This window comes from Erythranthe guttata, chromosome 12 (genome assembly GCF_056151865.1).
Source record: "Erythranthe guttata isolate IM_541 chromosome 12, IM_541, whole genome shotgun sequence".
Classification (NCBI taxonomy): domain Eukaryota; kingdom Viridiplantae; phylum Streptophyta; class Magnoliopsida; order Lamiales; family Phrymaceae; genus Erythranthe; species Erythranthe guttata.
Genome location: NC_142544.1, coordinates 11,907,501 through 11,925,377, shown reverse-complemented (window position 1 = coordinate 11,925,377; position 17,877 = coordinate 11,907,501). Strand labels below are relative to the sequence as shown.

At 32.2% G+C, this 17,877-nt stretch overlaps 2 protein-coding genes and 1 long non-coding RNA gene across 3 annotated transcripts; 1 reads left to right on the top strand and 2 right to left on the bottom strand.

Moving 5' to 3' along the window:
- Positions 1-830: 830 nt before the first annotated feature.
- LOC105962328 (SAWADEE protein) lies at positions 831-7,552 on the bottom strand. The gene is made up of 7 exons (XM_012986625.2): positions 7,021-7,552; positions 4,500-4,799; positions 4,365-4,413; positions 3,943-4,231; positions 2,287-2,359; positions 1,735-1,956; positions 831-1,081 (listed from the first exon to the last, which is right to left on the bottom strand). Exons 1-6 carry the CDS (start codon positions 7,381-7,383, stop codon positions 1,780-1,782), a joined length of 1,251 nt encoding a protein of 416 aa, XP_012842079.2. The 5' UTR covers positions 7,384-7,552; the 3' UTR covers positions 831-1,081; positions 1,735-1,779.
- Positions 7,553-8,199: 647 nt separating this feature from the next.
- On the top strand, positions 8,200-9,467 carry LOC148766468 (uncharacterized). The gene is made up of 2 exons (XR_016035071.1): positions 8,200-8,414; positions 8,854-9,467. It is a non-coding gene; the product is annotated as an uncharacterized LOC148766468 (long non-coding RNA).
- Positions 9,468-14,702: 5,235 nt separating this feature from the next.
- On the bottom strand, positions 14,703-16,154 carry LOC105962311 (putative FBD-associated F-box protein At5g53635). Its single transcript, XM_088827122.1, has 3 exons — positions 15,558-16,154; positions 15,348-15,482; positions 14,703-15,238 (listed from the first exon to the last, which is right to left on the bottom strand). The coding sequence occupies exons 1-3, from the start codon at positions 16,020-16,022 to the stop codon at positions 14,963-14,965; spliced, it is 876 nt and encodes a 291-aa protein (XP_088683248.1). The 5' UTR covers positions 16,023-16,154; the 3' UTR covers positions 14,703-14,962.
- Between the last annotated feature and the right edge of the window lie 1,723 nt (positions 16,155-17,877).

Genomic DNA, 17,877 nt, shown 5'->3' with positions numbered 1-17,877 from the left:
GAAATCTAAACATTTTAATTTTTTTTACAAATATTTGAGATCAATGACTGGGCGCTTAAATCTACACCAAATTTCTTGCTCGTGCTTGAAACATTTGCTACAATTATTAAATTTATGATACAAGACTCATGTAGATTGAACTTGATGGCAATGTTTGCTATGGATTTTTGGATGGCACGGTGAAGTAGAACATTATTTTCAAAAGCTTTTCGAAAAAAAATTCAAACGTCTCTACTAAACATTATTTGACCGGAGAAAATGTTTTCACTAAAATACAAATTAAAATCATCGTTTGACTTGCTACAGTACAAATTATCTACTCCCAAAACACAAACAAAATTTATTTTATTCCCAAATTCTTCTCCCAAAATATCTTTCTGCAGAATAAAATGGAAACAGAAGCTCAAAAGCCTACCAAACATAACCTTTATTTCTTCAGATTGGTCGGTGGGCATGAAAAAAATGTTTTAATTGTTTAAATGCGAGTATATATGGCTTGTACGAGAATTGGAACCCGCAAGTACATCTACTCGTGATAAGGAAAATCGAGTATAGGGAATCATGAAAGTGAAGCTAGTTTTCCACACAGCCTTTGACAAGCATTCAAAAGCCTGTCGTATGGGAGTCATTTCAATACATTCGACCAAATTAAAAACCTTAATCGACTTGAATCGAATTAACTTGAACGTAGTCAACTAAAAAAAATCAACTGGTATGTATGCAGACAACTTGATTTAGTTCACTATATCATATTTTTTTGAAACGGGGTTGACCATTCTGGAGCAGAGTGGAACATGTGTTTACTTTGGAAAACATAGACACAAAATGGATTATCCCTTAAAACAGTAAAAGGACTACTAGATTCATGACATTGTCGATATTATACCAAGTTTCCGACATGTACAACGCGATAATTGCGCAAAATATAAACAAAATATAAAAGTAGTTAGATAAGCTGATTCATATACAGATATATATTTGAAGTGACAGACAGGGACAACATTTACAGTAAATGTTCCTGTCTCAAAAGAGGGCTGATTGATTTTGGTGTTTGTCAAAAATATTCTTCCAGCAGCAGCATCTGTTTTCACAAAGGAAAAGTTGTGTTAGAACTACCGCCAAAAGATCTCTGATTATTGCAATATTAAGTAGCTAATCATAAGAAATTCGGAAATAAGACTAAATGCACATAATTTCTGCATGAACATCCACAAAGAAGACACGAGCTTCAGCAGTGACATCACAACTTAATTACAGGCTGCCTGCCTACACAACAAGTTCACATCCTCTACAATCATAATACTGCTTAGTTCCAGCATGTCTGAACAATGAAGAAAAATCACATCCTCTAATCTTCAGTTATATTGTGCAAAATCAGTTTTCGAGGATCAACATAAAAGATTAGAGTAATATTACGTCACACTTACAAAGCCACAGCTAAGGCGAACTAAAGGTTATCGCTTATCAAAGTATTGCTAAGGGCTCGGTTTCTTGCTAAAGCCTACTTCCTTCCAAGTTGCAAGGGTGAAAAAGGTTGACAAGAATTTCAATATAAATATACACAAAATCAAAAGGTAGAAAAGAAGTTGCAAAACCAAATTGTGATTCTAATCGTGGCCATCTCTTGTTAAATTTAGTAGGCAAAACTAAACAATCAAATTCGCTTCTTTTTTCAAACTCTTTCAGATAGAATAACACTTTACTAGGAGAGAAATTTGTGAGATTATGAATTACCTGAATGCATGGATATATGTTCAAGGATTGTTCATTAAAAGCTATCTAAGCTCGTCGGAACGACCGGCAGATCTTCTTTTCTTCCAAAGCTAACTTCTTGCAAACTATTGATTCATGATTTAAATATTCAGTAAATAGGTCTCTTAATTGCTTTGCTCTCTTGTAAGATTCAGTTCCTGAACGTACTATTTCCAGTTCTTTGTCAGTTCTAATGTTTTCATCCTGCACAGCAAAAAATTAACATTATCTCTGAAATTTGGAAAATAGGTGCTGAAAGACCAGGTAGTTTCATATAACTGAAAGTGAGCGTAAACGCAGGCAAAAAAAGTAAAAACTGTAAACCCTCTTTTAGTATATCGGAATTAAAAGTAAGAGAGAGAAACCTAAAGCTCATTTGACTGAGATACATCTTGTGGGCCTATTCATCAATACTCATTATTTACACATCTTGTGGATTGGTTATTAACCTCTCATTAGAAGCCTTGAAAAGTGACAAATGGATATCTTATCTTTGCTTTCGTGCAACAACAAAGAGTTAAATACTAGACTTACCAGGTCTGTCGGGATTAACTTCCATGTACTTGTAAATGTTCCTGCAAATGGTCTTTCAGTAATAACCCATGGCCTGCATAAAGTAGAAAATTAGAAAATGCTTAGTTTCCATCAAGAAAGCAAAAATCTCTCTCTCCAAACAGTTAAACGTATAACTTACAAGAATGAAAAGCCTGGTCACATTATCTGGATCAGTTCAAAAATTCATGAGAAACTAGTATTCAATGCAGTAGTCGTGAAAAAATGTTTGTTAGGCAAATATTGCTTACTTTTGATGATAGTAAATAATGAAGTGTTATGATAAATTCTCCAAAAAATTGTTTTGTTGGGAATCTTGTAAAGGGTTATCTTATCTGTTGAGAATGTCAGATGGAAGTAGAACAGTACACCAAAGTTGACTAAGAGTCGAGTGAAGTGGCAAGCTGAAACAATTGAATTGAGGAGTCAGCTGGATCATACAGCAAGTCAATTAAAGTACCCGAGCAGACCAAGTTAGCTAAAAGAAAGACATGAATTCAGCTAAAGAAAAGATGGAGAATACGACAAACAACTTATAGTAATATCTCAGAAGTGATGGTCAAAGCTAAACATCAAAAGGACCAAAGGAATGTCCAAAATTCAAAATCAACGAATAAAAAGGTTAAATGAAGTTCGAGGATCTGGATCGGGAAATCACTGTCAGCAAGTGAGTGTCAAAATGGTCAAGAATTTATAAGACAAATTCAATCGGGGTCATTCAACAGTCAGATCTGAATCGCTGGATATAAAAAGGAATGTAACGGAAAAAAGAAACGAAAAAGAGAGAGAAGAGAGAATACGCGAACAAAGCTCCTATGCAAAATCTTTCTCAATTTATCAAGCTAAAATCAGTTCTTCCTGGGAACTACGATAAGTTTCCCTTAAACTGACTGCTTTAAAGTCTTGTATTGCTAATTGCTAATTGTTTTACTGTCCAAACATTTTCAGCATAAACAGCTGAGTAACAATTGTATTTCGATTGTTCATATTAAGTGAAAAAGAACAAAGGAATTGCTGCAACTTGTATTGCATTCCATAAACTGAACTACAAAGCAATCCGAAAAAGAACCAAAGAATTGCAGAAGGGGGGAGAGAGTTTTCCCTGATAGTATGATGCATATATTATATTGTATTGCACCACTACCCTGATATAAATGTATGACACTAGCCTTTAGAAGTTGTTAAAGCAATAAATATTAGATGGTAGTTTAAATTATACACTTGAAACAAAATAAACACTGCTTGAATAAGCATGAATTAGAAACGTAATTGAGATAGATGACTACTTTCAACTTTTATTCCAGTGTGTGCATGTAAATCAAATGAAAGGATCTTTTTAAAAAATCTCTAGAGGATGTAAGGATATGAGAAGAGGGTAGGTTTAGCATAATAACAACTCCACCCAACAAATGAAACTTAAATTTTATAAACACAAATGGATATATTATCATGCCCGAGTATTCATGGGAAAACATGTAAGATTTAAAGAGTTGCATCATCATAATTAACTAGAGAATATTAAGTGTGCTAAATCTGCAGAAAACAGTAGAATGAACTTCCAAAACAAGTTCAAATAAGTATGCAACTTGTATAAACAAATGATACTGCGAGATGAAACTTCTTTTTCCTAAATATTACCTTCCCCTTGAAGACACAATTAGGTTGTTAGGATTGTCCAAGAACTTGTATATTGTTTGAACCTTCTTCTGAGAATCCACCACAATGGCTCCTCTTGCAAATGGATCGGATGACAGTCTTGGAAAAACAAGAGCTTGGGGCAAAATAGTTGTTTGTTCGAAAATGAATTTCTTGATCGATGAAGGGTTCAAGTCTTTCTCTAAGTTATTGATTAGTATGAAATGTTGACCTTCAGCTCCAGCTAAAACATCGCAAGGTTCGGATCCAATATCTTCATCTCGACTCCTTACTAAATATGTCATGGAAAAATAAAAACAAACATAGGAATGAAAAAAACAAAATTAAAAGATGGCCTCTACAACAGCACAACAGTGTACTTATATAAATATTACTTAATGGTAATAAAATTCAGGACAGTCAACCTTCACTTTCCCATTTCAGGCTCTTCTGTGTCATGCTATTCTTCGTCTCCTAAAACCAACTTATCCAATCAAATCACAAAAATGAAATTTAACAAAAAAAAAATTACCATTTACGAACTCAACGTTAATCCTTACCAAGGGTCTAATTTGAGATGACTCTACGTTGTTTTTCTTTTTGAGAGATGATGGACCATTAGATGCTGAACCAAGACTTTCTGAAACTGAGATATATTTTGAAGCACTGATTTTCTGTTTTACCAATGTCACAAAGTCAAAGATTCTCGGATCAATTTGATAGTCAGACTCCAACGTGCAAATGCCTCCAATGTTAGCGGTGGTTAAAGTACCATCACCACGTCCATGTTTCCAGAATAGCACAAAAGTGCACAAGCACTCCTCTTCTCCACCACGAAACGAATGTGACCGGCGGTTCACCTACAAAATATAAGATGCAACAAAACAAAAGGATTGAGCATTTACAACAGATATACAGCATTACCTATTTCAAATTAAATTCAGATTTCAGAATCCTACTCTGTGTGTGCCTAAAATTCATTTAATAAAAGCACTTTAATGAACTTGATCGGATATTTTTCAGGATATCCAAATACATGAATGACGTTAAACCAAAACTGAAAAGTAATTGAAGGAAGTGCAGGCGTGCATCTAGGTGCATTGCAAGATACTGATCATGCTAAATTTAATATCTTAAAATCAAATGATCTCCAAACCTTAAACCATTAACCAACATCTCAAATAAAATTCGTTTTACACAAAAAGTTGCAGAAGTGGAAACAGTATCTACCCAAGATTCTCAAAATATTACCCCCTCTATCTTATAAAGGAAAGTCTTGATTTCCTTTTCTGCTTGTTCCAGTCTGCATGTTTTGTTTTTGAAAATCTAAAAATTAATTCATTTGATTGCCATTTGGCAACTATATCAGCTTACAAATATAACTAACTTAGACATGACAACATAAAACCATAATAGACAAAAGTGCACAAACACTCATCTTATCCACCACCAAACGAATGTGACTGGTGGTTCACCCAGCAAATATAGGATGAAGCAACACAAAAGGATTTGGGTATTACAAAACCGAGAAGAAGAAATTATAACAGCTAGACTTTACTAAAATTCATAATATCTTCACTTTAGATATGTAGTAGTAGTATATAGCATTACCTATTTCAACCGAATTCAGAATCTTAGTAAGGAGGAACACAAAATTATTTTCTCCTAATAAACTTAGCACATTAATTAACTTGATCAAATATACTTGAGGATAGCCAAATACACCAGAGAAGTTAAACTGAAACAGAAAAGTAATAGAAAGAAGCGCAACTTGCATCTTTGTGCATTCGAAGATAATATCTTAACAATCAAATGATGTGAAGATCTTAAATTAGTAACCAATCTAAAACAAAACTCAACTTATACAAAATGTTACAGAAAGTACAAATAATATCTCGCCAATAGTTTCATATTCTTGATTTTTTTTAAATTTAATTTTTTTTTTTTTCACTTTCAATGTGCACTTTTGTTTCTCAAAAATCACAAAGTACTGTGTCACTTTTCAAACATATTATCTCCTAATAAACTCAGCAGCTTGATGAACTTGATCACATATACTTGAGGATTTCCAAATTACATCATAGAAGTTAAACTGAAACAGAAAGGTAATAGAAATAAGTGCAGCTTGCATATATGTGAATTAGAAGATCTGATCATGTTAAATTTAATAAAGGTAATAGAAATAAGTGCAGCTTGCATATATGTGAATTAGAAGATCTGATCATGTTAAGTTTAATATCTTAACAATCAAATGATGTTATGAGTTAAGACCTTAAACCAGTAATCGGTAACAAATAACCTTCAGTTTAGCCAAAAAGCCCAACAATAGAAATAATATCTTCCCAAGATCTTCAAAATGATTACTCCCTCCATCTCAAAAAGGAAGTATATTGATACTTTTTTTCTGTTCCAATGTACACTTCAATTCCAATCCACACTTCCATCAAAGCTAGATTAAAGATCTTAAAGCCACCTCTCTAATGGACATGATAAACCATTTTAAGTCATTAATCATTCTTTGCAAGAAAGGACAAATATGAAATTATTGATTTGCACCTTAGTGTGGTAACTTGTGTTGTGTCAGTTCATTTTACATTTTTTTCAAAAAAACATCGGGGGCAGAGGGTTAAGCAGACCCCTAACTTGTATATAATCTCAGATCAAAGTGTCAAAAAACAAATGAAAACGACCCAAAAGATATTTATCGATGTTTCATACAGCATCTGGCATAAAGACATTTCATGATGTCTCTTTTAGCACATGTGTACTGATACTTGCTTAGTTTATTTGGGATTCAGATGCTACAACAACGATTATAGTATACAGTTTCAATGTAGCTGTGATATTATTGTTAATTTTGATGGTTAAACAGCGTTCACCATCTAATCTTTCAAGCAACACGTCTTCAAAACAAAACATGAAATTACTTACCCAGCAACCAAACGCTATTATATGAGCAAATTAGCATTTAAAACAATAACAATAGTAATAATAATGATAATAATAATAAGAGGAAGAAGAAGGAAAATAATAATAATAATAATAAAAATAATAAAAAGAGAGAATAGAGAAGAAGGTCACATCATCAATAACGGCGTCGTAGAATCTGAGATCGTTATCTCCGGTGCCGTGGGCGGCGCAAACGGTGGCTCCGATTAGGAGTTTGGCGCAGTCATGATCCTGCAACTGCTGAGAAATAGGTCGGAAACGGCGGGCAAGTTCATCGGCTTGGGACTCCGAGTGGAACTCTCCGGCGTGGAGTACGCGCTCGTAAACCTCAGGCGTGCACAAGTATTTGATGGTGAGTGTTTGAGAATGGGCATCAAAAACGACGTAGACGCTGTACCAGGCGTCGTCCTCACTTGCCCTGTACTCTAGGTCATACACTGACGGCAAATCCCCCGCTTCGGATTTTATCACCTTTCCGACTATTTCACCCGGCATTCTCTAGAACTTCTTTCTTATACTGGATAACTTTTTTTTTTTTTTTTTTTTTGTTTTTTTACAGAGAGGCCGAAATGTGGGTGGTGGTGACAAGGAAGAATGTCACACAATTTCAATTTTTACTAGAATATCACACATTCCCCTCACCACACTCCACTTTCTTTACACCGCTAATTTCTTTTCCTTTTTCCTTTTTTTTTTTTTTCCTAAACCTTAAAACATTTTTTTTTTAAGAGAACGACACCCAATGAGGGTGGGGTTGGGCTTGGCCCCCTACCTGTTTATAAAACCAAATTTAAGAAGTACATAATAAATTACGCTCACTTTACCTCAACTTTACATATTTACCCACCCCAACCTAGTTTAGTTCATCTCCAACAATTATTTTTAAATTGGTTGTTTATATCAATGTTATGCACTACTACTTTTAATCGTATACTCCAACAACATTGTTTATAATTTAAACAATAATTATATATTATTATTTTTTCATATGCGGCCGTTATATGCAAGCCTATTTTTTTAGGGATTATTTGATAAAACACCCCCATATGCCTTTTATAATTAGTGCAGACCCATTTTTTTTCCCTCTTTTTGAGATAAATCCTAAATTTTATTTATTAACTATTTTAATTATGTTATTTCCATAATACCCTTAATTATTTCCTTGCACAGATCTAATTTTTTATTTAACAAAACATATAATTTAATATTAAATTATAATAAATCAATTACATCTACCCTAATTCTACCACACGTTTTTTTCTCGATTCTTTTTTTTTTCAACATGCGCCCCCTCTCTTCCTCCACAACAGCAGAGATATCTTCCGGTCATCTTCGTCGATGTGAGATCTTCGTCATCATCACCGCCTTAATGGAGAGCCTGCGTCTGCCTTCTTGTCATCCACCATATCAGCTGCCGCGGTTCGTTCATCCTCTAGGGCGGGGATCTCCATCTTCCCAGACAACACAGAAAGAGCCGGTGTTTTTTTTTGTGATGGGAGCGATGAGACGTACGGGTAATTTGAAAAGTATGGAGAATTTTGATTATTTCGTCTCTTGTGTTTTTTTTTCGATGGGATTATATACGGGTAATTTGAAAAGTATGGAGAATTTTTATTATTTCTTATTCAATTTTTTTACTTGATTTTCGGAGGCTTTCAAATTTAATTGAATTTTTTTTTCAATAAATGGGAATGCACAGTTTTTAATAATAATTTAATTTAATATCGTATTTCCTTCCATTCGAATGAAATCTCATGTTCTGTTCGTGGGAGAGAATGTTTAGTCAGTTTCATATGTTCGTAAGTTTTATATGTTTATTTCTCTTTCTAACTTTGTATAGTGGGTTTGGATGAGATTGTAGTAAATTTAAAATTCTTGATTTGTAAATCGATTTTGTTTTGAATGAATTAAATTTACACGTTGTTGTCTTCTTTTTGTTCGGTTCATGTTTTTGCACAAACGGAGTGATGGCAACAAGTAGGACGAGGTTGGGTGATGCTCGGGTGACTCTATTATTGTCTGCAATGACATTGTTTATTAAAGGGGATTTTTTTTTTTTTTGTGAATTTAGGCAAGTTTTTTATGGGTTTTCTCTTTGTAAAGGGATCTTATGTAGTGGATTTCTACATTTTTGTAGTGGTTTTTGATGAACTTGTAGTGGATTTCAGTTAAAATATACCTGCTGCAGGCGCGAGGAATAGAGGAAGGGGTGTCGATGCGCTTACGGTAAATAGTGGTTTTAGTAAATAGTGGTTTTCGACATTAAAGAGTGGATTACGTTAGAGGGATGGGGTTGACAACGCGTACACTGTATAGTGGATTTCAAATTTAGGCAGTGAATAGTGGATTTCAAACTTAGACAGTGAATAGTGGATAGTGGTTTTCGAATTCTTACGCGACATTAAATAGTGGATTACGTTAGAGGGACATTGAATAGTGGATTTCAAATTCAGGCAGGATTACGTTAATTTTTTTTAGATAGTGAATGTTCATAAATTTTGATGTGTACCTATAATAGTGGATTTTAAACTGAGACAGTAAATAGTGAATTACGTTAATTTTACAATGGATTACGACAATTTAATTTTTTTTTTATATATTTTTTTTATAATGAATGTCGATATTTTTGATAAATGTGTAGTGGATTTCATTTTTTGGTAAACCTTCCGGAAGTAAAATGATTTTTTAAAAAATTGAATTTTTCAATAAGTTTACATTGAATTTTCATAATAGATAATGTTAATTATTTAGTGGTTTTTGATAAGCTTATAATGAATTTTCGAATTCGTAATAGATAATGTTAATTATTTAGTGGTTTTCGATAACCTTATAATGGATTTTCGTAATGAACTACATTAATACATAGTGGTTTTCGATAAATTTATAATGAATTTTTGTAATAGAATACATTAATTACATAGTGATTTTCGTTGATTACATAGTGGTTTTCGATAAGTTTATAGTGAATTTTAATTTGTTAAAACTTTGTTTTTTAAATCGAAATGTAAATAGAGAATTTAAAAAAAATCAAAATTAAAAATCAATTTTTAATAACGAATTTTTTTTTTAAGAAAATCAAAATTTTATAATTTTCTTATAAAAAAGCTTCCGAATAAAAATAAATTAAAAAAAAAACACAATTTAATCAAAATTTAAAAAAACAATTTCAGCAAAAAAAAATCCCTTAATTAAAAACATAATCAAACAATCGTAATTTATTTTTAATTGAAAGCGGTTTGAGATTTTTTGAGTGATTTTAGGGGATTAGGCGGATTTTTAGGGGAGTTGTTTTGAGAAATTAAATTAAACATTAAAATTCAAAAATACACCACAAGGGTAATATAAGTATTTTGCTATGGGAGGGGTTATCCCAAAAGTATGATTATTATTTGGACTTATCCCTCTTAGGAAATTAAATAAAGGGGTTATCTCATATAACCCCATTTTTTTATTAGTTCAAAACCACATAAAAGAGTTTATTAGTTCAAGCCCGTAAATTTATCTAATTTTATTACATCAATACCAAAGATGACAAATATACCCTTATCCACAAATAATACTCAAATACAAATAAATCTTATTTTTAATTTGTTCAAGACAAAAAATCAAAAAATAAAAAAAAGAACAAAAAAAAAACAAAAAAGAAATATCACGACTACCAAATATTAATCTATGCTAAATATGTATGAATGAACATTAATCTATGCTTATTTCTTGTTGGGTTGCAATAATTTGGCCGATTTTGGAAAAAGTTTGAGATTGGAATTGGTTTTTTATATTTTTTTTCGTTGGTTTCCCAAATCGGTTTATCCAGACCGATTTTGTACACGAAAATCGGCGTCATAATACCGATTTTTGTTTACCAAATTGGCGACACAACGTCGACTTTACAAGTCAAAATCGGCGTTCTAATGTGGATTATTGAGTACAAAATCGGTTTTCGAATACCGATATTTTTGAATTTTTTTTAAATAATACATTATATATTTGGTTAATTGATATTTTTTAAATATTTGAAACGAAAATGTTTATCATCATTCGGTGGCGTCTACCACTTCTTTAACCCAATCGAGTAGAGCTTTCCGTATCTCAAATATTTATTCGTTAGATAATTCATTTGAATAATCCTCCATCAATCTCCTAGGGCGATGCACGAAAGTATGAGAAAACGGTCTTAAAAAAACACTTATAATAAAATCGGTATTTAAAAATCGAATTTTGTAGTACAAGTCGGCATGACAATACCGATAATACAAAAACAAATCGGTGTTGTCATGCCGATTTTTACTACAAAAATCGGTTTTTAAGTACCGATTTTTATTAAAATAATCGGAATGTGGTTACCGACTTTAGTAACAAAAATTGGTATTTGCAGACCGATTTTTGGTATTGTCGATTTTTTTTCGCAACAAAAAAAAAGACCCAAAAGCAAAAATAAACGGTTAAAACATACATTGTGTTCTCCACCCTTATAAACCACCATATCATTGTTTTATGGTTCCATCGTGAATGTTTGGTATGTATTTGATAATTTTGGTGTGTAGGATTTCTTGGTGGGTTTGTGAAGAAGAAGGGGAAGAAGGAGAAGAGTTTTAAGTCGTGAAATAAGGAAGAGGGTTTTCTGGATTTATGTATTTTATTTGGTCTTGCACAAATGAAATGTTTATTTTTTAGTTTTTAAAGCTTTGTGTTTTTTATTTGATTTTAAATTTCATGAAGGGTAAATTAGTATTTTTATTTTGGAGGTCTTGAACTAATAAAAAAATGGGCTTGCATATAACCGCCGCCTTTTTCATATTATAATTTTGAATTTTCCGTAAATTTGGAGATTAAAAGAGATGGGTTGTAGACTTGCAGTTTTCTTTCTTCTTATTATTCACAATTGGTTAAATTTTAACTTTCATTTTCCAAATTTGAGAAACCAAAGTTACCATTTGTTAACTTTTGCATTTTTCTATTACACCGTTGGAGCTCTGATTTTGCTCTCATATTGTGTAAAAAGTGCAAATAATAGAATTGCACCTGACTGTTGGAGTTGCCCTTAGAAGAAAAACAAAAACCCGATTAACACTATGTAGAGGGCTCAAATTTGTATAGTATATGAAAATAGGGATGAAACGAAGCGACGAAAAAAAACACAATGTAACTTGGAGATAAGGGCGAAATCGAACCGACATTAGAAAAGAAAATGGGTCACGTTACTTTTTTGGAGAAAAAAAAATAGCGATGTGACACTAACTAAAGATTAAAAGTGGAAAAAAATGAAATAAAATTGGAGAACACTTTCACAGAAGGATAATTATTTACAATAATCTGAAACGGATACGCGGAACAAGTCTCAAAAGGATACTTTCACATAATTTCAAATGGAAGAATACCAAAGATATGAAAAAAAAATTAGTATGGATGCTCTTTAAGGTCTCACAAATAGCATTTGTTGCACATATGTCATGTTTGGCAAAATATTACGCCTTCTGTATATTATGTACGTATTTAAATGCTATAATGCTTCTTTGTTAACAATGAATATTAGACTTTTATGTAAAAGAAATCGCAACATCTCAATTAGTTGGTTTTATACTAGCTATCACAAAATGAATAATTATATGGTTTCTACAAAGTTAAAAATGCCCCACAAAATTAAGGATAAAAATGTTAAAATTAGCTCCGCACAGTGCAATAGATGACATAGTGGTTGGAAACACTCCAACAACTGCGATACGATGGCACAAAATATTATACAAAAACTCTATTAATATAACTATAAATAAAAATAATAACGCAACAAATATCATTATAAACAACAGTAGAAATATGAAAATTCATCTATATACTAAGTAATAAAATTCATATCATAGTAAAAAAAAAACAATTCAGCAATATTAGTAAAACATATACACTAGGTGGGATGGATATAAATTCCATCATCCTAAAAGTAGTGCTGGCACTGAAAATGCCTTTGCATTACTTGTGGATTCATCAATCAACTCACTTGGATGCAGTGAGTACATGAGTGTGATACATGATGGGCATAAATTTTTGGGGTACGGGGCAACGCCTTTACAAAAAAATTAGGATTTTTTAGTGACAAAATCAAAAAATATGGAAAAAAAGAAAAGAAAAAAGGGTGTTTTTGTATAATTTTAAATTTTGGGTGGATTAATTAATAATAATTGGAGCTTTTTTTACATTAATTTGAATTTTAAATGAGCTAATTAGTAATTAATAACTATTGAGAGAGCTTAATAAATATATAAGTATAATAATTAATATACGGTAAATTTTATAATTTAAGGGTAGGTTTGAGTCCACCCTCCAAAAGGGGTGGACTTGCCCCTGCTTGGATACGATTGCCACCAAATATTTCACACAACTTTAGGACTTCCTTGAAAATCTATATAATGTATAAAATGAAATGCTTTTTACAGTTTGAAAATTGCTATTTACGGTTTATAACAAAAAGTATTTTATTTCTCTACAACCCCAAAATCACCCAAAAACCCAGCCCATTGGGTTGCCCCAATTAGGTATATCAATATGGTTTCCAAAATATTAATTATCAAGTAAGGAGGTGCTTATACGTTTTGCATGTCGATGGAATAAATCAAAGATACATAATATAAATCTAAAAGTTATTAAAATAACAAAGCAAAGCTTAAAACTCTTTCCATTGAATCAACAAAGAGGACAATTTGGTCCGTATCTGTACCAATGACATATAATTCGATGGTGCATGTAATTATTTGGTGCAAAGTACCAATTCGCATCAAGAAATTAAGAAATGTCTAGCACGAATTTAAATTAGAATGCTCTCTCTCTCTCTCTCTTCTCATTGTTGATTAGGCGGTAATTGTTCCATTTGCATAAAGAACTGTATACACCATAAAATAAGGATTTCAAGATTTTGAGTTTGATCAAGTTACTAAAACTTACAATGCCGAGGAAAGATGGAATACATACCTCGTTACAATTTGACAAACCTAACTTTAGGCACTCGACATTGCAAAGCCTAGCAACAAATGGAATTATTTTTTTGCCATTGAGCTCAGATGTCGTCCAATCAATAAATTGAGCTACGTGATCAACGGATATCAAGTATAATCGATGTTAGGTCACTCAAATAATTAAACCTCGATTGAATTTTAAATATAGGAAATAGAAAAGATAAAATTTATACTTAATATTATAACCACCACTGCATAAGATTTCAATATTATCGGGCGCTGTTTCAAGAAACTTGGAGAGAAAACGACAATCAACAATCAATTCGAGATTGATTAATTTACATCATTGAAGAAATGGAAAACGAGCTCATGAAATATGGAATGCATACCTGTGTGCAATCTGACAAATCTAGTTTTAGGAACTTGACGTTGCAAAGTCTACCAATAAATTCCAGCACCGATCGAGAATAAATTAAAAATGTCTTGTTCATCGTCACTTAAAATATCGATATCCAAGTGTTGGGGTATTTACTCGAGCCTTTTGATTGCGGGTGAAGTTACTTTATTTTACAAACAACAAAATTATAGTAACATTATTGCATAGTCAAAATCTCTCTTATGTTTGCTTCCTATGAAACCAGTGATGAAAATAATTTGTGAAATCTCTTTCCTTAAATTTGTTTCGTAGATAAAAGAAAATAGTAATATGAAGATGACAATAAATTCTTGGACAACTAAGTAACACAACAGCTATCTGAACTCAATTTCATGTCAATTTCCATAATAAATTTCCCTTTGCATGTATATATAACCATACATGTATTCGAGGAAATGCAATCAAAATTAATACTTCAACAAAGAAATGAAGCCTTGTGCCTTAAGTGGATGCATTTGAAATAACAACGTAACTAGTAGTACAGGAGCTCTTCTTGACAAAAACATACTAACCTTTCTTTCCGCAATTAGAAAAATAAATATTTGTTTCATCACATTGCAGTTACAAAAAACTGAAGTAAAGATGAGGAGTTTTGTAGGTCATAATAAAACAGAGATAAGTGCGTAAAGCAATTACGAAGCAAAAGTGGTTGGTAGATATAGGCGTCAAGTTACTTTACAGCGAACAAGCGCATTCAGGCAGCAACAAAGGCAACTTTACATGCTCCGGATCCGCGTTGAAAAAGTGAGATCTTCTTTAGCATATTATTTTCTTCGTTGGAACCAAGGGATCCGGGATATGATATTTCCATCCTCTCCAAGACTTTCGCATTCCTCAATAGATATTTTATAATTTCAAGCTCGTGCTTTTTACCTTTGATGTTAACAACATTTATAATTTTAAGATGTGATAATAGGCATGTCGGCACTTTTTGTAGTGGTTCCATCCAACCTTGTATTTCTTCGCAAAACTGTTGACACCAACAACCAAAAAAAAAAGACGAGGCTTTAAATATTTTAAGACGGTATAGAAGACATGAACGAGGATACCTACAAAATTTTTATATTGCATTAACAAACCTCAGATAAAACGAGGAATTCAAGATTTTCAGTATTTTTTAGGAACATTGAAATAAAACGAATATCGGCAGTCAATTGGAGTCTGATTAACTTAGGAAAACTTGTAGTCCAAGCATAGACTACAGAGTCAATAATCTGTAAAACAAAAAGTATAAGATTGTGATTAACAAAAGAAATGGAGAATGAGGTGATTAAAGATCGAAAGCATACCTTTGGACAATACGATAAAACTAATTTTAGGCACTTGACATTGCGAAACCGATCAATGAGTTCTAGCAGAGATCGAGAATAAAGGAAATAGTCCGGTTTGTTCTCGTCATTGATAAGATTGATATCTGCTTTAGTTAAGGAGTTTAGCACCCCACATTTAATATGCTCAGAGAAAGAATCACTTATCTTGAGATATATAAGTGCAGGGGTATTTATCTCCAACCTGGTGCCATCGGATTTAAAATCGAGCATGAGCCTTTTAATTGTAGGTGAAGATACATTACAATAAGCCATAGCATGTGATAATTTGATAGACAACTCCCGAAGCACCGGACAGCCGGAAATAAGGTGCGTAAGGGACTCATCAGCCTCGAAACGAACGTAAATTAGATGAAGCTTCTTGAGGAGAGGCAAACACACAGCGGCGCGGCGTACAGGGATAACACCGCAAGAGCGGAGCCTCATAGCAACAAGTGTTTTGCAGGTGAAGAGGCATCGAGGAAGAAAGCCTCGAACATCTTCTTTAGAAAGAAAACAAAGATAGAGCTTCTGCACGTTACGTACAACGGCAAAGGTAACCCATGTCTGCAGCTGATAGTCGCTCCAATAACAAAAGTGAAGGAATTTCGGAAATAAATGTTTGATTCTCGCTCTTTGCCTATTAGGTCTGAGAAGATGGATTTTTCCCCAAAGTCTGTTTGGGACTTGTAGTCTAGGGTTAGTGATCGAGGGTTTTTTCTACCCAAATACTTTTAGCATTTCTTTTTAGGTTGTTTCTGATTCCGGTCATCATCGTCATTTTTTTCATCTAATTTAGTCTATATTACTATTACATCTAAAATTATGGAGAATTGGTTTTAGTCTCCTACTGTGGTCAACCTCATATTTTCAAATCATATTTTCCACCAAATTTTTTTTGGTGAATTTTCATCTCCCACTCATCCACCATTTTCTTATTTTTTTTCCCCCCCAAATCTTATTTTTTTTCCACGAAATATAGATGTGAAAATAGAATTTGGTGTAATTAACACCATTTTTATTAATTAGCATATAACTGATGATTTTAATCAATTGCACATGATTACCGACTTATTAGCATATTTATTACTAAATTAGTTTCTAAAATATAAATACATATTTTGTTATTAATAAAAGCATTAATTTTAATAACGAAATTAAGAAGATTATTTTGAATTTGACACCACGGGGATGAACGTGTAAGAAGATTCATAGTTAAGAGATAATTGTAATTACCCAAACATAAGGGAGTTTCGTAATTTAACCTTACCTTAGGGAATGGACGTACACTTAGTTACATGATTTCAATCATCTTATATATATCATTTGCTCATGTTACATATTTGGGATTATGTCTAGTGCATGCTCTTATCCATGTTTTTTTTTAATAAGAATATGTTATCTAAATTTATTATGTTATTTGATGTTGTTTGACTGTTTGTGTTGGGTTTAAGGCACGTGCCATCGAAAAATTGAAAAAAAATCGTATAAACAATTTTATACAAACATACAGACGTGTATATTAATCAATTAACTAGTAATACACCCGTGCGTTGCACGGTGAATCATAGTGAAAAATGTTGTGTTATGGCATATAATCGAATAGAGTGGGTAAAAATAATTTTAAGAATTTTAGGAAAACCCATGGAATTTTATCCGAAAAAAAAGGATAATCTATTGAGTGAATTTTGTTAATAATCATTAAAATAATAGTTATATGAAGTAAAACAAATTATATTATCTCCAACTGAAAATACAAAATATTGTCATAACCAAATAATATAACTACTTTTCTTCAACGCACTTTCATCATCAGTGCAAATAATAACACAATAATAACAAAATAAAAACAAATGCTTAATTCAAATCAACCATTACTTGTAAATAACCTGTAAACAAAATTAGATTCTTATTTAGATAATTACAAACAACCTAAAGGTAATGATGGATTAAGAAAAAATGATCCTTATTTGGACAACTACAACCATCCATTTGAGGTTCTCTCTTCACTTAGTACCCTTTTTTTCTCAAAATGATAATTACAACCTCCTTATTTTACTCATAATCATTTAGAATATTGTTTAAGAAAAATAAAACATAACGGGATCTCATGATGCGTACCAATAGCTTATAAGCTCATTATCCAAATATTTAAAAAATTAAGTTTAAAAATAAGACATAACTATAGACCAACTCTTAAAATAGCTGAGCATGTGTTTACAATAAGGCAGAATCGGAAGATGGACTATTTCCTCTTCATTTGCTTCATTTGCACGTCTTTTTTGTTCCCTAATAACTTTAG